Source organism: Sebastes umbrosus, chromosome 15 (genome assembly GCF_015220745.1).
Source record: "Sebastes umbrosus isolate fSebUmb1 chromosome 15, fSebUmb1.pri, whole genome shotgun sequence".
NCBI lineage: Eukaryota > Metazoa > Chordata > Actinopteri > Perciformes > Sebastidae > Sebastes > Sebastes umbrosus.
The window spans coordinates 17,246,432-17,269,030 of record NC_051283.1 but is presented as its reverse complement, the minus strand read 5'-3'; the positions used below and the strand labels follow the sequence as shown (position 1 = coordinate 17,269,030).

Sequence of the window (22,599 nt, the reverse complement as noted above, 5' to 3'; positions counted from 1 at the left end):
GGCTTCGACCAATCAGACGCCTCATAGCAAACGGAAGTACTTCTTCTGTTCTTCGTTGGTGCTTCCGTCGCTCGACGTCTTTCCATGATCGACGTCCATTCATTTTTATAAATTACAGCATTAGATTCAACACTTATTGCTGTTTCTTCTCGACTAACTCGTCATGATTGAACCTAAGAAGAGAGCAGCGGACATGGCGGTGGTTCCTACCGCCGTGAAGCGAGCCCGGACGGAGCTGGTGGCGGCGGCGCAGTCACAGCAACTCGTGGCCATGGTGAGTAGAGAACGGTTACTGTAACCCTGGTGACTAGAGAAAAGTACCCATAGCAACGTGTTAAAGAAGATTAAAACATACAGACCATCAGAGAACTACTAGCTACACATTAACACATCTTCTTAAGTGCACTAAATTAACTAGAAATGGTCTTTTAGGTGCATAAATGGGTCTATGATGCTAGCATAAACTGATGAGCAGGAAGAGTAAACAACATGTTCAGATAGGAAATGCTTCAATAAACTTGGAAAAGAAGTTTGGAAACTTGTGTTTGGTGGATTATTTCTCTGTTGTTAAAATGCTAATTGGCATTTTATTTTACATGGCTGGAAAGCCTGTTTATTTACCTTCACAATGATGTCCAACTTGTAAGGATCATGCATTTGTGCAAACAACTCACAACAAGAGTCAACACCAACAGGAGAATACCCTGTTTACCACTGGCAGAGCATTTTGGCAATTTTTTCTTGGGCGCTACCCACATAATCAGCTGTGCTGCTCATCCCACAAATGCATGATCCTTACAAGTTGGACATCATTGTGGAGGTAAATAAACAGGCTTTCCAACCATGTAAAATACAATGCCAATTAGCATTGAAACAAGAGAGAAATAATCCACCAAACACAAGTTTCTGATCTTTTTTCCCCAGTTTATGTAGAATTTAATGTCTATCATGGTAATTATCTGGTGGGATTTTTGTAGGTGACACACATTAAACTCTCAAATGCAGTTTGCAGTCCACTGTGATGAACATCAACTGGATCTTAAATTTATAGATTATGTGACACACTGATGATGTTATATGATGTTAAATTGTAATGTACACTCAGTTATACCCTAAATAAAACTAATGCAGTCTAATACAATACTCGTTCAATAAGTCCTACATTCGTGAAGGTTGATGTTCATTTTTGTTGAAACTGTTTTAAAGGTTTTTTCTTATAAATTGTTATGGTAATTTTGGAGTCTGTGGTTTCAGCTTTTACATGACACTTCACATAAAACTCAATGTCAAATTTCTGCAATTCTTGTAAATGCCAGCTTACCCTGATTGACCTCTTGTTATCATGCAGTCCACTGTAATAAACATCAATTGGACAACTTGCCTAATTAGATATTATGAATGACTATTGATACTCAACATAGCCCAGCCGATTCTGTATTTTTGTGGCTGATATTGATAATTAAGAGCTAAAAATTCCAATGACGAATAGCGGATATTTGTTTTGTAATATAACTTGGCAGACGTGTCTAAAGACGTCTCTGTTTCTGAATAAACTTAACCATATCTGGCATTTCTGTACTGCAATTTCTTGTTACTTATTGGTTGACAGACGTGCTGATACTCATACACCATAGGTAAACTATTGTTGGGCTGAAAGAAGGACTTTTTGTTGTGGTTTTACAGCATATATCTATACAACAATTCACCCAGCCCTAACTTCAGAGTCAGTCAGCCACTATATTTGACCTTTAATGTGTCTCCCATAGGGTCCCCCACGGAGCTCCAGCCTGCAGGCTCCCATTATGCTGATGTGTGGCCACGAGGGCGAGGTCTACTGCTGCAAGTTTCATCCCAACGGAGCCACGCTGGCCTCCTCAGGATTTGACAGGCTCATATGTAAGATATTAAAAAATGAAAGACAATCCTGCAGTTCACACATCCTTGGTAAATCGCATTCATACTCCCAGCAGTTACTGTGGATAACGTGTACATCGTGTTTCTTTGCTGCAGTGATGTGGAACGTGTACGGAGATTGTGACAATTTTGCCACACTGAAGGGCCACAGTGGAGCAGTGATGGAGCTGCACTACAACACAGATGGCAGGTATGAATGATCCACGGTGAAGTAAAATGTCAAAGGTTTACTCTGATGTACAAAGCTTTGTTAAAAAATAATAAGCTTTGTTAGCTAAATGAATAGCCTATATTTGACAATTGCGGGTGAATAAATAGAAGGCATAATGGACAGTTAGTAGGTGTGGTAATGGTTAAAACATTTTTGATAAACACCTTGAACACTTACAATATGGTCGTGGTTTCTTCTCGATTCTCTCATTAATCACAATTTATGCATCTATCTCTGATCCAGTACCAGTATGAGTCAAAACTTTTTCTTTCCAAAGATTTTCAATTTCAAAATACACTACATAACAATCCACCCTCCCCACCCCATCTCCTGCTGGTTGTTTTTATATATAAGATATGAAAGTGTATACAAAAATAGTAATAATAATTTCATTGTGTTAGCTTGCATTACAATAGTACCAGATTGTATTTAGGAGCGGGCACCACAGGAATCAGAGAGAACATAATGTACATAAGTGCTAATCTGTATACTTTTTGCGTTAAATTATATTCATTTGATATTATGATGTAATCATTGTTTAATATGCATGCAACAATTACTTGTAACACACAATCCTTGGAACTTTTTGAATGACAAAAATGGTTACAGTAGCTGCAAATATTGGCTTTTTGCAGCTTTAATTTAATAAAAGTCCGTAACATTATCCACTCATATTGGTCCAAACCAAGCTACTGGGGATGCACGATATCTGATATTTGCAGATATCTGATATGCCGATATTTCACAACTCATTTTGGCCAGTACGGATATACGCACATATTTTTTTTCCATTTAATTGCAGAGAACATCAGGTCTCTCCTGTAGTGTAGCAATGAAAATGTTTAGTCATACTTGACAGATTTTGGTCGCATCTCTGGAGTCCTGTAAAACATGCCATATTTATGTGTATGCAACATATCACCCTATCATATCGGAGGATTATTTCCGGCCGATGTTTAATTTAAAAGCTTTTATCTGCCCATGACGTGCCGATAATCATTGTGCATCCCTACAAGCTACCAAGCAAAAGTGAATGTTTAATCTAGTTTCTATTATCGATGTAGGGCAACACACATTTCCCATTTGGCAAAGTTTACTAGCTGGCTGAGATTATTGGCAGGAGACGTGTCAAACTCATGCTTCTTAATTCATGGGTTAATCCAGCAGGCTGATAAATGTGTTTAGAAAAGGTTGACCGACTGTGTTTTCTTGCTGTGTATTTCAGCATGCTGTTTTCGGCGAGCACAGACAAGACTGTAGGTGTGTGGGACAGTGAAACAGGCGAGAGGATCAAGCGTCTGAAAGGCCACACCTCCTTCGTTAACACCTGCTACCCGGCCCGCCGAGGACCACAGCTCGTCTGCACCGGCAGCGATGACGGGACAGTCAAGGTGAGATTTCCAGCTGCTAATTAGTGTAAATATATTGGACTGTGTAGATATTGGATGATATGTAATTAGAATTTTTTTAATCTTAGATCATTGGGTTACATTTTTGGGAGATTTAACCCTAACTCACTCACTCGTCTCAATAATTGACTATATTTTGGAAAATGATTGTCACAAATTTATCTCAAATACTCCAGTTCAGTAGTTGGTCTGATCAGGCTCCTGTTTATCTTTCTACATGTGTTTGTCACTGCTGTAGCTGTGGGACATTCGTAAGAAAGGGGCGATCCATACTTTCCAGAACACCTACCAGGTGCTAGCTGCGACGTTCAATGACACCAGTGATCAGATCCTGTCAGGAGGCATCGACAACGACATCAAGGTATTGAGCTCCAGCATACACACAAAACCTGGGACTTACACTGAAAATGATAACACTGATTTCACTCAAAATTATTTAAAACATATGACCAGAATTGAGAGATTCAAATTTGCTGTTAAGACATTTACGTACTGTTGATGTTAGGAACCCAAAATCAATATCACGCTAATTTTGTATGGTTATCTCTAACAACACCATGACAATAGTAATTTATTTGTAAAATGTTTTTGAAGTGCCTGGGGGAATCTTTTACAGAACATATCAGCGTGGCAAAATTGGGTCATTCAGTGACTGCTATTGTTGGTATCTCAAAATGATCATTTTATCGTCCAGTTCTCCTGGCCGATAGTGTTCATGTAAAGCATTTTACCAACTGTGAAGAAGTCATGGAAATTCATTTGGTAGAAGACACATTCACAGATGTCCAAGATAGCATGAAATATCTGTGGTTTAGATTGGAATATATCAAGCGGAGGGTTTAATTCCCAGGAATTCACACACATTCCATCTATTTCCTGTTTCCAGAGAAATAAAATAATGGGAAAAACTAGTTAGGTCCTAGACGTAAACCAAAAAGTGGGACTAAAAGTACTACAGAAGTAAGTTACTACAAAAGTAAATACTAAAAGTATGGCCAAAATTAACACATTTAAATAAACAGAGCACTGCTTATACTTCCATGTTGTGCTACATTCCTGCTATTTAACAAATCTTTGTGTCAAAATAAGACTTAAAATATGGTTCTTCTTCACCTGGAATCAGTGCATTTTTAAAAAAAAATAAAATATACAGTATATTACTCTTCTACTCTGGACTGCAGCCGCAACAGTCAGGAAAGTTTTTCACATGACAGCTCTCCAAAAGTGAAGCCAAAACATCTGGATCGCCCCCTGGTGGCTGTTAGTTTAGGAAGCGCTTGCTTTGATATGCAATGAGTTCTCTCTGAGTGCAGAACACATTTTAAACGTTAATATCAAAGTCCATCATGTTCATTTAATTGTGGGAAGCCAAAATCGCGATTGTGATTAATATTTGATTAATTGTGCAGCCCTACCAAAAAGGCTGATACATACAAAATATAGGTATCACTACAGAAATACATAAATCCTTTATAAGTTGCTGCGGTGCAGCTGTGTCCGGTGGAATGCGGGTTGGCTCCAGCAGCCCCTGAACAGAATCCGTCTCAACTTAATAAAAAGACCTTGAAAGCGCCATATTACTTGATTTAACAATTTCCCTTTTTTTATACAATGAAAATTTGTCCAACATCACTTCCATGAGATTTTTCTCAGCAGACAGATCACAGGCAATTTCATATTCCTCGCAGTTATAGCGAAGTTAAATCTGCATGCAAATTTGTTATCAATCAATCAATCAATTTATTTGTCACATGAAATCGTACAAGAAACAATTCCAGTGAAATGCAATCCCATCAGCTCCTTCAACTTGTGCATTATTCATCATAAGCACGCGCCGCCTCCTTCCCTTCCTCTTTCCCACTGCCCCGCCAGATCGGCACACACAAAAAGACTCACCTGGTTGAGCGCCGCTGTCCACCGTCAATCCCGGATACAGCCAAGTTTCGGCGAAACATAGGATACTACAGCTCATTCTAATGTCGATGAACATAAATGCCGTTCGTTTGCCTTAATAGTCATTAATACTACCAAATATTACACTAAAGCAGTCAGGTTTGGAACCCATTGGTTTATGCTTATTTCTCCTTGTTGGATTTAGTGTTTCTTGAAATATGCCCAGTGTGTTCTGACTGTAGTTGAAGGGGGAGGGGGGGGCATTCCTGGGATAGTGTACCACCGTTTGGCCACTATGAAAATTTGTTTCAAAGCGCAGAGCTCTTCCTGGGGGCTTGTGTGATAGTGGCAGGAACAAAGGGTGGCTCAGTGGTCACACTTCTGTTGAGGGCGATGAGTTCAGTTATTTAGGATGCAGTATATCACATTTAAAATCACAAAGCTACAGACTCATATCTTTAGTTGGTGAAAACAAATTGCACGACAAAATAAGGTGCTTAAATACAGTATTTAGCTCGTTGTCAGTGTGCTGTGAAACTGCCTCCCTGAGGTGCCGCTAATCCCATAAAATGGTCAATCCGTGGAGTGCCTTGGTAGCCGAATGGTTGCTGAGCATGCCACTTAACCGCAAAGGCCCCGGTTCAAATCCAACCGTGGGACCGTTGTTGCATGTCATACCCCTCTCTCGTTTCCAGTCTGCCACTACACTCTTCAACTGTCCCATAAAGGCAAAAAATGCCCCAAAAAATTATAAAAAAGGTCATTTCACTGCTACATCATTTATAATGCTGTTCAACAATTACATTTGTTTTTCTGTCTCAATCTGCTTTTTATTTTTTCCTCTCCAACTGCAATCATGACAACTGGTTCTCTTTGCTCTTCACATATAGGCCTACTGTATACACAGTATGTCCTGGTGTATAAACCCTGTCAACAGCTGTTTGTTGTGTTGTGCAGGTGTGGGACCTGAGGCAGAACAAGCTGATCTACAATATGCACGGCCATGGTGACTCAGTAACTGGACTCAGCCTGAGCTCAGAGGGATCGTACCTTCTCTCAAACTCCATGGACAACACCGGTAGGATGTTTGTGTGTATATTTACAGTATAAGAAATGACTTTTCTCAGCTCACAACATTGAAGTTTATATGGCTGAATCCTCTATTTGTCTCTGTGTAGTGCGTATTTGGGATGTCCGCCCATTCGCTCCCAAGGAGAGATGCGTGAAGATTTTCCAGGGCAACGTTCACAACTTTGAGAAGGTATCATAAATAACTCTCTGACCCACCATCCAGGGGGAGGGATTGTATATATTTGGGAAAATACCAGAAGGAACAAATCAATTTTACCACCTAGCAGAGTTTGCCACTATCATTTTCAAGGATCTCCTTTTCCTAAAAAGGCATAAAAACATGTCACTTTCTGACTCGTAAAAAAACAGCACTTGGTACTTTCATCCTGTGAACTGATACAGTCTATAACTTTGAGCCGAAGTGACTAACCGCTGCAGCCCTGCTGGCGGTGTTTACACCAGCTGTCGACCACGGTTGCATGACGTCTCCTTTCATCCTCTCCTGCCTCTCCCATCACTCTCCTCCTTCCCAATAAAGAAAAAAATCATCTTGTTACTTGTTAACAGCAGCTCACATGAAGGATGGTTGTGTGATGTTGCTAATGCAGTTTCTAACATCTGATCCTGTCTTTCAGAATTTGCTGAGGTGCTCCTGGTCTACTGACGGCAGTAAGATCGCTGCCGGCTCAGCTGACAGGTGAGAGGCAACCAAACACACACACACACACCTCAGTTACACACTCTTGCACACACACATGAGCTTAAGGTTTATTATAACCCCGCGACAACATAGTCTGGGGTATATACCGCTCTGCGTGTCCTTCCGTTCGTCCTTCCGTCCGTTCGCGTGTCAGACTTTCGTTTCCGGAGCAGAACTCGAAAACTATTTACCTTAGGAACTTCAAATTTGGTATAATGGTTGACAGTGTGGTCTTGTTGTGCATTTTGGGCTTTAGAAGTCGAGGGAGCCCAACATTTTTTAAATTTTATTTTATTTTTAAAAAACTGCAGGCTGCCTGTGCAGGCATTTGTTGAGATGGGCACAGGTAAACGACAGGTTAACATGAGTGAGAGAGAACTGACCTGGACTTCTAGAAGAAGTCGATGTTTGCTTTACATCTTGCGCAAGAGAACACACAGAGTATGCTAAATAAAGTCCACAAAAAAGTGATGTTTATAAAGTCGTTTGAGATAAACTGGAGGAGAAGGGATATGTGCGCACAGCAGATCAATGCAGAGTCAAAGTGAAAAAACAGCATTATATCAAAGTCTGTTATTCCCTGCATAGAAGTGGCAGCTCTCGAGACGAAAAACATAAATTGGCTCCTTCGTAAACGCCCATCTGCAAATGTTTTTTTTTATTTGGTCTGTTTTAATTTGTGCACTGTAAAACCGAACCAGACTAAATAGAAAACAAACCAAAAGTATCAGTATAATCAGTATTTCACTCTGATTCGGACTAGACAAACGGACTACGGCTTGTGAAAACGCTCTGAGAGGTTGTGCTTCTATAGAATTTACTTCAAGATTAGATATAAGCATGCAGCCGGGGGCTGGACGGTGCACACATGCTCAGACGTCTCCTCTCATCATCCCTCTGTGTGTGCATTTTAATTGATTGAATTGATTTGTTTGAGTGTTCTGCACCATTTGGTACCCAGCCTTTATGGACTTACAAGACTCTGAACAACAACAACAACCAAGATGGCCACATGACCAGTCATAACATACTGTTCCTCAAATTCAAAGATGGAAAGAAAAGGAGAAAATGTCAGAACATTCAATTTCCTAAACAAAAAGGACTTCTTATGAGTGTCCTTTGTCCTAGTTTCCATGCATTATCTATAAATCTTGCTGAGGCAAAAATCTCCTCATTAAAGAGCCAACTCAATATATAACCTCCAGACAACCAAAACAGATCCGGGTTCCTCGGTTGAATTTCATCCTCAACAACACCCAAGATCACAAAAGACACAAACGCTGCTCTTCAGGACTACCTCTATATCTGCCTACCTCAGTACCTCAATTTTCCAAAAGATTTGGTGTGTTTTATCATGTTTTTAATCCAGAGGGGTTAAAAAAATAATAATAAATAAAAGAAAAATGAAGATCCAAATACCAAAATTGAAAACCGAATACCGACCCAAGGAATGAATATCTGAATAGTAGAATATTCGGGTCCAGCCATAGCGCATTATAACAGAGGTCCATAAGTGTTCTCTATGCAATTTACCTCTTTAAACTTCTCTTAATCCACCAACAGCAGCATAACTTGATATAAATACACAGCACAAAATGTATTGTAACAAAAATACGATAATCCTTCAGTCTCGTATGTCTCAGCTTTTTTTGCTGTCTCACATCAGGAGTCATTCTATCTGTTTACTTGTCTGTGTTTATAGATTTGTGTATATCTGGGACACCACATCCCGTAGAATCCTGTACAAGCTGCCGGGCCACGCCGGCTCCGTCAACGAAGTGGCCTTTCACCCAGAGGAGCCTATAGGTGAGTCAAACTGCTCGGGGTGTGCTCGCTGTTATACACGTTAGAAGAAGGGAATAGTGATATTTGAAGTCTTGACACACTTATCTTGAACAAAGAGCCGGGGGATCTGGAGGGAAGATTGTTTTAATGTTCATGTGGTTTTGCCAGAATGTGGTCGTCACCAAACACTTATTGATGTGTTCATTTGACTGGTTAGTTCATCTGAGTTCAAAATATGACTAACAGTAATCTCTTTGTCCCTCTACACAGTGCTGTCTGGCTCCAGTGATAAAAGGCTCTACATGGGAGAGATCCAGTAGGGTGTGTGTGTGAGCATGTGTGTTAACTTGGATGAGTGTGTGAGTGAGTGTCCTGCCTTTTAGAAGTGGATGGGTGGTGTTCGACAGTGGGTTAGGAGTCTCTGTAATTTCATGTGCTTCAGCTTGTCACTGAACAACCTCAGGACGTGTGTTTGAAGTTTATTATCAGTCACAACAAACTCCACAAGGACTTGTTTTTTTTATTCTGATTTGTTTCTTTTTAATAAATTTGAGTTTTCTGTAAAAAGAGTTTGTGAGATTCGTTTGTCATCATGACTCTTTACTGTGTTTATAGTACTTTTACATGCAACCTGCTGCTGGTTTTGTTCAACAAAACGAGTAAACACTTCTTACAGGTTAACACATTAATGCTGAAATCAATACAGAAGTGAACACTGAGGCAGTATGTAAGAAAGGACAACAGACTGTATATGTGTAAGTTAACTATTTTAATGTGGACAGTAAGTTAAAGGAGCAATACAGTATGTAGGACTGACAGTTAGCGTTTAAAATGAGTAACAGCCGTCCAAATTCAAAACATTGGAACTGGTCATCGTGTTCTCATCCCATCTCGTCATATACCGACGCTTTGTCAGACCCCTTGGCGTCAATCTTTCGGTCGCAATAAACACGTAATTAATGAGCCCTCTGTGTCACTTTTCGGTTGCAGTAAAAACGTGCTTAATGTCGGAGAAGCCAGTATTTCAACTTGGCATGTTTCCTTAATCTCTGATGACATATCATGGTCATTTTATGATTTATTATAGTAAACATATTGGTCCTTTAACGGTGTTATTTTACAGATCTGTCTTATTCTGTCCTGACCCTCTCAGTTACGGGAGTTTAAATGTGCCAAACAGGAGTTAATCGAGCCAAATTGTCACGGTGGGCTGTAAAATGACTGGTGAGCAGCAGCAGCAGCCTTCCCTTTTAACATTTTAGACAACAAATCACAAGGAAAGCAAAACTCCTAGCTAATCTGGCCCATCCTCTCTGGTTGGAGATACAGGGTCCTGGAGGAAAATTAGGTGACAAAAGTTCACATTTATTCTATGTGCAATGACTCAAATGTACCATAAACTGTCTCTCAGTTCCTAGCCCTTTATGTTATTCTGCACTTTATCTCATCTTATACTTATTAGTTGCCTTTTTTTAATCAACTTTTTACAATTCTCAATATAGAGTGAAATTTACATTACTTTTAATATCTTATATTGTCTTATTATTCAGTTATGTTTTCATTGTTTTTTATCTACCTTGTGCCAAAAATAATTTAGTCATTGAAAGGGATGAGGCCATTGTTAAGAATGAGCACTATTACTTTAATTACTATTTCATTTTACTGAAAGTACCTCTATATATTTATTTCTTTAACAAAATAATAAAGGGGTTTCATTGGTGTGTCTTTTTTCTCCATCTTGCGTCTTTTAGTGCAGGAGTTGATCTTTTTTCAAGCTGGGGATTAGTCTATCTAGTAATAATTAATTAGGTCAGTTTAATTAGCACTATATAGAGTTACTGGCATGTGACTGCAGCTATTCATGTTTTTTTCTCTCTCCAGTCTAATTGCTCAATGAACATGTGTTTACTTGGCTAAGTAGGGCTTTGATTACGGGTCACTTCATCTATTACAATGAAATATTATTGCGCTTTTCTCTGTGCGGCAACCAAGATTGTTTAGCACCTTTCAAACACAAACAAAGGTGTAAAATTATACAACATTTAAAAAAAAAAGGACCAGTTATAATTGAAAAAAACATAATAGACTAGAAATAATGTTATAGTGCAGGTGCCGAGTAAGGCTTAAGAACTTTATTAAAGAAATATAGGCCTGTGTGTAAGGTGAATGTAAGATTGACTATAGTAAACTATATATAACGTAATGTTTTTTTCCATTGTTATGATTAAAACCTGTATTCTTAATTCAATTTGTGAATACAATCATTTATTTCTCTTTTTAAACTGCATTTATCTAAAATTAATTAAAATAGAATTTTAAATTCCATTATTTATTTATGAATTAATTAACGTATTTTTAAATGATGTACTTATTGACTATTTTATGGTGTTTTTGTAAATCCCTTAACTATTTATTGATGGATTCATATTTTTTTTTATGTACTTTATTTTTTTCAAGATTGTTTTCATATATGCACAAGACAAGATGTACACAAAAGAAAACAAAATCGGCATAAGAAATTATAAAAAATAAATAGAAAAAAAATTTAATGAAAAAAATAATAAAAATAAAAAGGGGGGGGGGGCAGAGATATAACAACTAGGTTGGATGCTGTATTTAAGTTTGTACATTAGATTAATTTACATATACCATGGATACTGGTGTATATATGTACACATATTGTACATTTCCATATCTACACATACATATACATTTATATTCAGTAGATATATAAACACACATGTTCATACATATACATACCCATATGGGATATCTATATATATATATATATAGATATATACATATATCTATATATGGGTATGTATATGTTTGCATATGTGCATATGTGTGTGTTTATATGTCTACTGTCTACTGTGTATATATATATATACACACATATACATATATATATATACATATACATAGGCTACATATATACATACACACATAGATGGATTCATATTTAATTTGTAATTTTTTTTATTCTTTATACTTTTTATTCCCCATTAAAATGTCAAATAATCTATTACTTTGTGATTTAGTCCACGCATTCATAGATTAATAAATAAATGTGCAAAAACACATTTATTAATGGCTATTTTATTGTACAATTAGTTATTAATCAATGAAATGCTTTATTACTATTTACGTGACTCTTGTGGTCCTCCACCTCAGCGGTCATTATCTTGCCTTTTCATCATGATGTGGAGCTCTATACTCTGTCGCACTGCTAGTGGTTAAGTAGCTGTGATTAAACAAGGCTGTTAATTGTGTTTCTTCCGCTCTGAATAACCGCAGGCTGAGCAGAGGAGAGGAGAGGAGAGGAGAGAAGCACCACCGCGGGCCGGGGCCGGGTTTCTCTCCTCGGGGTTTCTCTCCTCTGCTCAGTCTGTGTCTGTCCTGCTCTCGGCTGGTAGTGGGAGGCAGACTATTACAGACTATTATTTTCTGTCTGTCTGAACCTCCTCCACCTCCTCCTCCACCACCACCGCGAGCCCCCCCCAATCGTTTCTTTTGTGCTCCTTTTTCGAACGCCTCGCGGGGCTGCCGCTCGGCCGCGCGCACGCACGCACGCACGCGGGTCTGCAGAATCCTCGCAGCTCCTCCTCGAGGGGGTCGCGGTGACTGAGAGAGAGCCCCCACCAACACCAACCACCAACCTCCACCCGGCTCCTCCTGCGCCCGCCCCGGCACCAATTGTTGACAAAAGACGCTGCGAGACGGAGCGAAGCAGCCCACAGAGAGCCCGGTACTGGTGAGCTGATTAAACTACTTTATCTGGACCGTTAACGGGGTTAAAGGGGAGCAACGAGGACTCTTCCGTTCCTAGAAAACCGTTAGTGAGTCACAACGGCTGCTTTGCTTTGTGTCCGTTACCATGTAGCCGTTAACGTTAGCCGTAGTAACACACTGCGGGTCGGTCTCCTCCTCCTCCTCCTCCTCCTCGTGTGATCCGGTATCATATGATGCTCATTTCTTGTCTGTAGCCCCGGGCTCGTTATGACAGCTTCTCCGTCTCTCTTTGTGTCTTTGTGTGTCCCCTCTTCTCTCCGGAAGGTGTGGCCGAGGTGATCCGGTTGTCGGTGGTGGTCGGACCGCAGCAGGCCGGTGTGAAGTGGACCCTCCTCCTCCTCCTCTCCCTCCTCCTCCTCCTCCTCGTTATTGGTATTTACAGACAAAACCTGCGGTCAAGATGGGTCACTCCGTGTGAGAGGAAGGGTTACCACAGCAGCGTTACAGGAGGAGGCGGTGGAGGTGGTGGTGGCGGCCTTGGGCAGGTCGATTCAGCCGGGAATGGTGTGAGCTGAGACGGGCCAGGCACTCTGGATCTGACCGGGGACCCGTCGTTCCCCCGGAGCCTCCGCGGCTCCAAGCCGCGTCCTGAGCCCTCCAAGATGGGGAAGTGCGACGGGAGATGCACGCTGCTGGTGATATGTTCACTGCAGTTGGTGAGTGTTTGTTTATTTGTGTGTGTGTTTGTGTGTGTGTCTCTATTCTCACTCACCATGATGATATAATTAGAGCAGCATACCACACACACACACACAACACACACGCACAGACACACACGCACACACACACACACACACACACACACACACACGCACAAACAAAATTGTAACTTCCACACTTTTTTTTATGTCATTGCACACTTTGCTATTGTATATATGCTATTGTTATTCTGTATTCATAGTTTATATTTTCTAAGCTTGTTGTAGTAGTCTGGTATATTTGTAGTGTATTCTAATATATCCTTTATAATGTGTGTATACTATAGATATTATCTCTAGTGTTGATATGTACATTATATTTAGTGTTCCTGCACATTGCCCGGATAACCTGCTGCTGTTACACTATCTATCTGTCTATCTATCTATCTATCTATCTATCTATCTATCTATCTATCTGTCTGTCTATCTAACACACACACACACTGAAACATACACACGCACACACACACACACGCACACACACACAAACACATTTGAAGCTTCCACACTTTTTTTTAATGTCATTGCACACTTTGCTATTTTATATATGTTATTGTTATTCTGTATTCATATTTTATAATCTCTAAGCTAGTGGTAGTAGTCTGGTGTATTTGTAGTGTATTCTAATATATCCTTTATATATAATCTATTCTATAATTAGAGCAGCATACCACACACACACACAGACACATACAAAAACAAAATTCTAACTTCCACACTTTTTTATGTGATTGCACACTTTGCTATTCTATATATATGTTATTGTTATTCTGTATTCATATTTTATATATTCTAAGCTAGTTGTAGTAGTCTGGTATATTTGTAGTGAATTCTAATATATCCTTTATATTGTGTATACGATAAGATAAGATAAGATGAACCTTTATTAATCCCCGGAGGGAAATTCAGGTGTCAAAGCAGTTACATCAGCAAACATCAGCAAACAGAGTGAAACACAGGAGAGGTAAAGGTATACAAAAATTATAAAAACAATAATAGAGATATAAAAGATACAGAGTGAATGGGTGAACATAGTGTGTACAGTCCGTCAATAAATAAATATAGTATGTACAATAAATAAATGTAATATGCACATATGTGCAGTCTATAATAAAGGGGTATAAAGGATGTATAGTGTAAAGTGTGCCAGTGGTTAGAGTCCAAGATGGTTGCAGATACTATAGATATTATCTCTAGTGTTGATATGTACATTATATTTACTGTTCCTGTACATTGCCCGGAGAACCTGCTGCTGTTACACTATCTATCTATCTATCTATCTATCTATCTATCTATCTGATCTAATCATTTTCGTCCAGCCCCTCTGTACAGTCACGCTAAAACAGCTCAGAGCTGCAGCTGCTGGGGGGCCATGCCACATTACAGGCGAGGGTGTGTGTAGTCTTTGAAGCAGGGGGTGGTGTCAGGGTGGCCTGCATGTCTGTAGAGAGAGAGAGAGAGAGAGAGAGAGAGAGAGAGAGAGGGGTGATAGCCCCATTCTGGCAAAACCATGTGAATGTTAAGCACAAGAGGGACAAGGAGGCCCTGTTCACCATCTGGTCTCCATTCTGGAGTTAAAGTTAGCTGTTCCTCCTACAAATAGCTTGAGACGATCCCCTTTAAAATGTAATAAGTGTGTAATACGAGCCAGTGTTTCAGCTATTCCTGTAGTGAGAATGATGCACGGCAGCGTGAGGGCTTGTTATCCCGGCTATTGTTTGCAGGGCTGATGATGAGTTGTTGTGTGGCAGGAGGAGTCGGCCCATAGATTCTCATTAGTTTGGGGGAGCTTTTGTGGGGTGCACCTCTTTTACAGTCACTGGACTGGCTGGTGCTCCAGGCAGTTACCATGGAAACAACTGCGGCAGACCTATGTATGTGTGTCCCTGTCACTGTCTGTGTGTGTGTGTGATCACTTCTGTGTGTTGTGTTTTCTATGTGTGTTGTATTTGCATATATCCTCGGTTGTGTGTGTGTTTGTATGCATTTCCTCTAATGTGTGTGTGTGTGTGTATGACCCCTCCCCCTGTCCCCTAGGTGGCAGCCCTTCAGAGGCAGGTGTTTGATTTTCTGGGCTACCAATGGGCCCCCATCCTGGCCAACTTCCTGCACATTATGGCCGTCATCCTGGGCATGTTTGGCACGGTGCAGTTTCGCTTCAGATACCTTATCTTTGTGAGTATATATCCCTCACCTTCTGATGATGCTCAGCTTGTGTACCTTGAATTGATGAAGCATGAGTGTGCAGTTACTCTCATAGAGAAACTGATCTCTGTGTCTGTTTTTGCAGTATGCAGTATGGCTGGTCCTCTGGGTGGGGTGGAACTCGTTCATTATCTGTTTCTACCTGGAGGTTGGAAACCTGTCTCAGGTAAGTTGTGTTTGTCTTGTTGGACATTAGCTCAAATTCATCTGTCTTTAGTAAGATCATTGCGTAGTTACATTTTTATAATCAATTCATTGTTTAACTCACGTGTTCCCGAACTTCTGTCTGTTTGCAACCTCTCATTACAATCTGGATGTATCTGCAGTGATTATTCCTCCTGAGATTGTTTCATTTGAATACTTTATGTAAAATTATCCAGTATTTTATTTAGGGCTGCAACTAATGATTATTTTCACTGTCAATATATCTGTCAATGAATTTCTTGATGAGTTGATTAGTTGTTTGGTCTATAAAATGTCAGAAAATGGTGAAAATTGTTGATTAGTGTTTCCCAAAGCCCAAGATGACGTCCTCAAATGTCTTGTTTTTCCTATAACTCGAAGATATTCAGTTTACTGTCATAGAGGAGTAAAGAAACCAGAAAATATTCACATTGACGAAGCTGGAATCAGACAGTTTTGACTTTTTTTCTTAAAAATTACTCAAACCGATTAATCGAGTATCAAAAAAGTTGGTGATTAATTTTATAATTGACAACTAATTGATTAATAGGTGCTGCACTAAATTTACAAAAAAATAGTAAAGATTTGAAAGCATGAACTCTAATTATGCAGAAATATGTTTTTTTCAGCTGTCTTACCCTTTTAACCATCTTGCATTGTGACCCCCAATATTTACCTTGTGACCCCTTAGTGGGTCCCTGACCCCCACATTGGGAGCATCTGATTTAAATCATGCTGAAATGTCAAATATTCTCTGGTTGCAGCTTCTCAAATCTGAGGATTCACTGTTAAATTAGATTCTGATGTAAATTTGTCACTATATTCTGACATTTTGTAGACTAATCATTTAATCAAACCCATAATCGACTGAGGAATCAACAAAGAGAATAATCGTTAGCTGTAGCCCTGTTTTTATTCATGCGTATGTATGTGTGTGTTTTCAGGACAGGGACTTTCTCATGACGTTCAACACGTCCCTTCATCGTTCGTGGTGGATGGAGCATGGTCCTGGTTGCCTGGTAACGCCAGTGCTAGACTTTCGCATTGCCCCTGACGACCACCATGTCATCACTGTGTCCGGCTGTCTCCTTGACTACCAGTACATAGAGGTGTTGAGTTCGGCCATTCAGATCCTATTGGCTGTACGTATCTAACACACACACACACGCACTCATCTACCGTAAATGATCATACACTGTGTTTCTTTTATATTTACAAATACACTTTTCTAAACATGACCCTCAGCCTACAGATACGTCAGCAGTGACTCAGCCTGTGCAGCAACAGTCACCTAATCTCTGATCATCTCCTCTCTAACAGCTCTTTGGCTTCGTATACGCCTGCTACGTGAGCAAAGTCTTCCAGGATGACGAGGACAGCTGTGAGTGCTTTTGTCTTCTCCTAAAAGCTCGTTGAGCCATGTTCAGCCGATCAGGTTTACTTGTGTCATACTGTCGAGAGAGGGCTTTTATGTTAGCCATCCACGGCGTTGGATGTGAGTGCTCATTGTTTCCTCCTGCCTGAGTCATGCCGAGCAATATCACCACAGAGGATTCCCTCTGATTGTTTTTAGAGATGTCCGTCTGCCTGCTGGCTGGTGCTCGTCTGTGGAGTTGGGTGTGCCGTCTGTGCGTCTGAATGGATCCTCTCCTCATGTGGCTTTCCTCTCGTGACTGTTTCACTCTCACTCAACGGGGGAAATTAAGTCCTGTAGTTAGAATATGACGTCATGAGCTTGATTTCTTGTAAAAGGAAGTGTCACGCTGTGTCTGAACCGCACAAATGTCATAACAGATAACATCACTCGGATCACCCAGAGGGATATAACAATGCAATATATTTTTTTGATGCATTAATAATATTTAATTTATCTTTTCATTTATTTATGTGGCTCAGGACCATGATCATATGGTGTGGAGCACACTTCCTTAAACAAAGAAAGGATATTCTTCAAACAGGCGCCTAGTTTACAAATAACTTTTGGTTTATAACAAAATTCATTTAAACATAGATGGGCGGTTAAAATAATACTTTGGCAAATACCTCAATAACTCATTATGCTTACATTCAAACAAAATATGATACTCGTCTCTCAAGCTATTATCATGACAAACGTTGCAGATCCTCTGGTTTCTATAATCCAACCCCAATGACCTCAAATATTCTGTTGTTGTTGTTCACTCTAAAGTTACAAATAGCCAGCCTGTACTTGTGGTTTTCAAACAACAGACACTTTTCCATTTTAAGCTTTTGTTTGAATTCTACATAAACATCACATGATGTCATACTTCTGAGCTCACTTTGCCACTTCAGCCCCTGTTCAACCATTAGTTTCAACTAGCTGATGTCGTTAAACGTTTTGTGAGCCAGGCAACGCATATACACCCATATTATGCAGACTGAGTTGTACATTATTCAATTTTGTACAACTTTTAGGGTATACCTAAGAGATTTGAGGTATAGTTTTTACAATATATTATTTTTTTTTGTAATGTAAATCTGAATATCCGTATACTCTGGCTCAAATAAATACAGGCGGCCATTGAATTCAAAGACCTCATCCACATTGTCGAAAATCATCAAATATTCAGCCATGATATTGAAAATATTTCCGATAACACTAAGCTACGCTTCCCGTACTCCAACACAACAAACACTTGCAATGCATCCACCATGGATGTAGTCCACTATTCCACCGCTGTCTTCTGGCAACGCGTCATCTTGTCAGATTTCAGAACCAGACTTCTCCTTGAGTGAGACTTTTTCCATAATGTCAGACACTTATAGTAACAATCAGACCCTGTCATGGCAAAAACAAGCACTTTTATTGAAATGACGGTGCCAGCTTGCCCCAATAACACCATATTGTAGCCCCGTGAGCAGCTGCCGTCTACAGCGCTCTCCCTCAATACTGGACCAATTTCAGAAATTGTTGTCCCCATTAGTCAGTTAGACACAAAAACATGAGAAAATAGGCTCCAGTTTGAAAAATACAAAAAAACTTTCAGCAGACAAACTATGGACGATAAACACAGTTTCTAAATTAAATCAGACATATCTTCTGTTCTGCATTTTTTTGCTTTGTATTGAACAATATGTACACCTGATACCAATACATCTGCAATAAACAGCCAATATTTCAAAGAAAGAATTGCAACAATACAGCATCACAGGAGTAATTTTATTAAAATGTCAGATCCCTAACTTGTGGTCTATATCTCCACTGATACAAACAATCAGGGACTATTTTGTTTTTCGGCTGGCACCACAAAAGTTTGTTCCTCTGAATCGATTGTGAAAGACTAGAACAATGTATCAGTGACATAGAGGCAGTGAGACAGATGATGTATCTGTGCAGATTCTGATGTCACTGTGTTATAAAGGTATACTGAAAGCATTTGATACCTTTTCATGTCAAAACAGAATCTGATCTTGAAATACAATACTTGGTTAAAAACAAATACAGATTTAAGGGAAAGTGGAATGATGTCATCCCTTCTCTTTCTCTCTCCTTTTGAAGTTGATTTCATCGGTGGCTTTGACTCATACGGCTACCAGCCTCCTCAGAAGTCCTCCCATCTGCAACTGCAGCCTCTTTACACGTGAGTAACAAATATAACATCCTCCATTTTCCCTCCAATTTGTTAATTATTGTTTAACATGTGTCTTTCAAGGGGTACTCCAGCGATTTATTTTTGTACTTCTAAAAAGTTTAGGCTGAGATATACAGAATTTTAGTCCCTGGTGTGGATCCTGAAGGCTGAATCCTACATTTTCCACTATCAACTCAACAGCGTCTTTATTTACCCTCCTAAACCAGTGTTTCCCAAACTTTTATTCTGGGGACCCACTTTATAAAAATGACAAACCATCGCGACCCAATTCACAATACAAATTTGTGTGTAAATGAACGTTCCTGACCATTTCTGCCGCCCTTTCCACATCACCTTATATTATCTTGAATAGGTAAACCAGCCATTTTGAAGAGACATGTTTAATTAATGATAACATAACTTTTATGCATGTGTTATTTAAAGATATACACATGGTAAATACTTTATAAATGAGAGCAAATAAATGCATTTAGGTGGAGTTAACAGGCTATCTCATTCTTTTCATTTCGTCTCATCAGTTAAACGAACAGAATGTACGCCAGCCTTTCATATTAGATTCAATGTTATAAATAGGCTACAATTGTCAGAACAATACGAACATTCAGGCTCCCTCATGTGGCTCAAAGGTGTACTGTGGATATAAATCTTAAATTAAAGACAATGGAAGAAATTCTGCAAATTTATTTGGTGACCCTGATAAAATCTCCTGCGACCCACCCGTGGGTCCCGACCCAGTCTTTGGGAATCACTGTAACTAAATGCCCACTACAACCCCAGACCTCCAGCTTGTGGCCAACTGCAGGGTCTGAGAAGTGAAGCCAATGCTGAAGTGCCTTAAACCTGCATTCTTTCTAACAGCCAGCAGGGGGCGACTCCTCTGGTTGCAAAAAGAAGTCTGATTGTATAGAAGTCTATGAGAAAATGACCCTACCTCTCTCTTTACTTATTACCTCAGTAAACATTGTAAACATGAGTTTATGGTCTCAATCGCTAGTTTCAAGTTTTCTTCAATACAGCATGATGTTCATTTAGTAAATTATGGTCCCATTTAGAGTCAAATAGACCATAAAGCAGGGTATGCTTTAGGGAGTGGCTACCTTGTGATTGACAGGTCGCTGCCACGGCGTTATCCGGTCTGTGAGTTGTCCGTGTTTTCATCTTAGAACTTTAACCCTTTTACATTGTGTTTTCACTTCATGAAAGTAACATGCAACTCAACTTTGGTCACCTAAAAATTCAGTATTCGGTTGTATTTAGCTCCACCCTCTCCTGTTACTTCTGGTTGCAAATAACCAAGATGGCGTCGGCCAAAATGCCAAACTTGAGGCTTCAAAACGGCAGTCCACAAACAAATGGGTGAATGTCACGGTGACTACATCCACTTCTTATATACAGTCTATGTTGGTAATGCATGATTCTTGTTAAAACTCCTCACGTCCAAGCCGAGATAACCCCTAATGACATTATCAGGGTTATTTTCAAACTTCAATGTTTTCCTCATGACGAGTAAATCACACTCGATGTGTAAAATCAGTGGAGTGCCCCTTTCATACACAAAGTACAGTACACAGTTAACTTTGATGTCTGAATGAATTCCCCTGATCTCATCCTCTCTGCTTCCCAGGGCTGGTTAACTGTCGGTAGCGCCCCCCTTCAGGACAAACCCTGACGGTGTCACTGTGGACGGAAAGCGGCGGTCGCCTCGATTACACTCACTCTGTGTGTCACAGTTTACCGGAGGAATGGACTTACCCCCACCCAGAGGGAGAGACGTCTGTGCGTGTGTGCATGTGTGCTTGTGTCTGAGAAAGAGAAATACAGCCCTGAGTAGAATGTACAGAGCTCAGGGACAAACCAGCATGCCAGGAGGTGTGGTGAGATGAAGGAGGAGGAGGAGGAGGAAGAGGAGATACAAGAGTTGGGGACACCTCTCCATCAAATCAAGACACACTTCACTAAACTGCCAGCTCTCAACACTCCCACAACAGTGTGTGTGTATGTGTGTGTGATTGTGTAACTCCACAGGACTAGCTGGTGCTTTGTGGTTGCACCCTGGACTCTTACCACCCGGTGTCCCTGTGAATTATTATTTTTTGGGTGGTCATGTGTGTGTGTGTGGGGTGGGGGGGGGGGGCGGGGTATGTGGTGGGGTCACATAATAAAAAGAGGCACGGCTCGTACCTGTTGTCGTTTTAGAATGTGGTGATGTCGAACTAGAGCAGTCTTACGATTCCCATTCCCAAAGCCATTGTTCATTCCTCCCATGCCGTTAAAACCTTCGTTGACATTCAAGCTTTTTTACATTACCGACCTGGCCTGAACTCCTCAAAGGATCAGGCTATTTTATATATTTTGTTATTGACCAAAACCAACAATGCGTTCATCCAACACTTTCTCATTTTGTCAGACCCCTCGGTGTCACTTTTTCGGTCGCAGTAAACACCTGCTTAACAATGTGAATTAAACAAAAACACTTGTTTAAAATTAGGCAACAAAACCAATTAGTTAGGTTTGGGAAAAAACTACGACGTTTGTAAAGTGAAAATTTGACTGGACGTTGTGAACACGGGACATGATGAACAACGTGAAAGTGAAACGTAACACATGGGACACAAAAAGGATGAAAGCCTTGTGTTTGTTGGACCCAACCACCTCCCCTCCCATAGTAATTAATGGATAGCCAAGTGCCTCGCTAAAGGATGCCTCGTGCAACGGTATCGAACGCCGACTGCCGTGACAAAGCGTAGGTATTTGATGCCCTGAGAATGAGAACAGGCTCTCTCAAAACTTTCCTGTCTGTGTCTCTCAGGCCCAAGCCCATTATAACTCCTGGAGGCGTAAATCTTGAAAAAACGAGCCACTGAAATATACTTTCATTTAAAAAAAAAAGGCTAAATTATTTCTTAAAACAGCTGTGGCATTGTAGATTGAAGCACATGGCACTCAAACAGCTGTAAATGGTGCATTTGTTGGGGTCAGGGTTAGGGTTTTTTCCAGCCGCGCATGTGCTGCGCTAGTGAGTATTTACAGCAGCAGGACGGTGTCTGTGGGATCATCTCAAAATAAACTACGGTGCCCAGCTTCATCAGAACAAAGGACCATGTCATCCAGTGCAACCGTAGGG

At 40.2% G+C, this 22,599-nt stretch overlaps 2 protein-coding genes across 3 annotated transcripts; both read left to right on the top strand.

The window, feature by feature from the left end:
- The first annotated feature begins 19 nt into the window (after window positions 1-19).
- snrnp40 (small nuclear ribonucleoprotein 40 (U5)) lies at window positions 20-9,550 on the top strand. The gene is made up of 10 exons (XM_037794870.1): window positions 20-274; window positions 1,767-1,896; window positions 2,011-2,104; window positions 3,351-3,516; window positions 3,773-3,895; window positions 6,385-6,505; window positions 6,606-6,688; window positions 7,134-7,195; window positions 8,901-9,004; window positions 9,254-9,550. Exons 1-10 carry the CDS (start codon window positions 164-166, stop codon window positions 9,301-9,303), a joined length of 1,044 nt encoding a protein of 347 aa, XP_037650798.1. The 5' UTR covers window positions 20-163; the 3' UTR covers window positions 9,304-9,550.
- A 3,031-nt stretch (window positions 9,551-12,581) lies between these two features.
- Window positions 12,582-21,654, top strand: nkain1 (sodium/potassium transporting ATPase interacting 1). 2 transcript variants are annotated; one of them, XM_037795950.1, is made up of 8 exons: window positions 12,582-12,737; window positions 13,040-13,431; window positions 15,511-15,648; window positions 15,764-15,844; window positions 16,806-17,003; window positions 17,182-17,242; window positions 19,382-19,463; window positions 21,100-21,654. In XM_037795950.1, the coding sequence occupies exons 2-8, from the start codon at window positions 13,378-13,380 to the stop codon at window positions 21,107-21,109; spliced, it is 624 nt and encodes a 207-aa protein (XP_037651878.1). In that variant the 5' UTR covers window positions 12,582-12,737; window positions 13,040-13,377; the 3' UTR covers window positions 21,110-21,654. The 2 variants fall into 2 exon arrangements, with proteins under 2 accessions (XP_037651878.1, XP_037651879.1); XM_037795951.1 differs by having other exon boundaries at window positions 12,586-12,731.
- Window positions 21,655-22,599: the final 945 nt, after the last annotated feature.

Excerpts from the sequence above, each read along its gene's own strand:
- snrnp40 (XM_037794870.1), top strand. The coding sequence starts at position 164 with ATGATTGAACCTAAGAAGAGAGCAGCGGACATGGCGGTGGTTCCTACC. Across the intron at positions 2,105-3,350 it reads CACTACAACACAGATGGCAG|CATGCTGTTTTCGGCGAGCA; the intron begins GTATGAATGATC and ends TGTGTATTTCAG. Across the intron at positions 6,689-7,133 it reads ACGTTCACAACTTTGAGAAG|AATTTGCTGAGGTGCTCCTG; the intron begins GTATCATAAATA and ends CCTGTCTTTCAG.
- nkain1 (XM_037795950.1), top strand. The coding sequence starts at position 13,378 with ATGGGGAAGTGCGACGGGAGATGCACGCTGCTGGTGATATGTTCACTG. Across the intron at positions 13,432-15,510 it reads TGATATGTTCACTGCAGTTG|GTGGCAGCCCTTCAGAGGCA; the intron begins GTGAGTGTTTGT and ends CCTGTCCCCTAG. Across the intron at positions 17,004-17,181 it reads CCATTCAGATCCTATTGGCT|CTCTTTGGCTTCGTATACGC; the intron begins GTACGTATCTAA and ends CCTCTCTAACAG.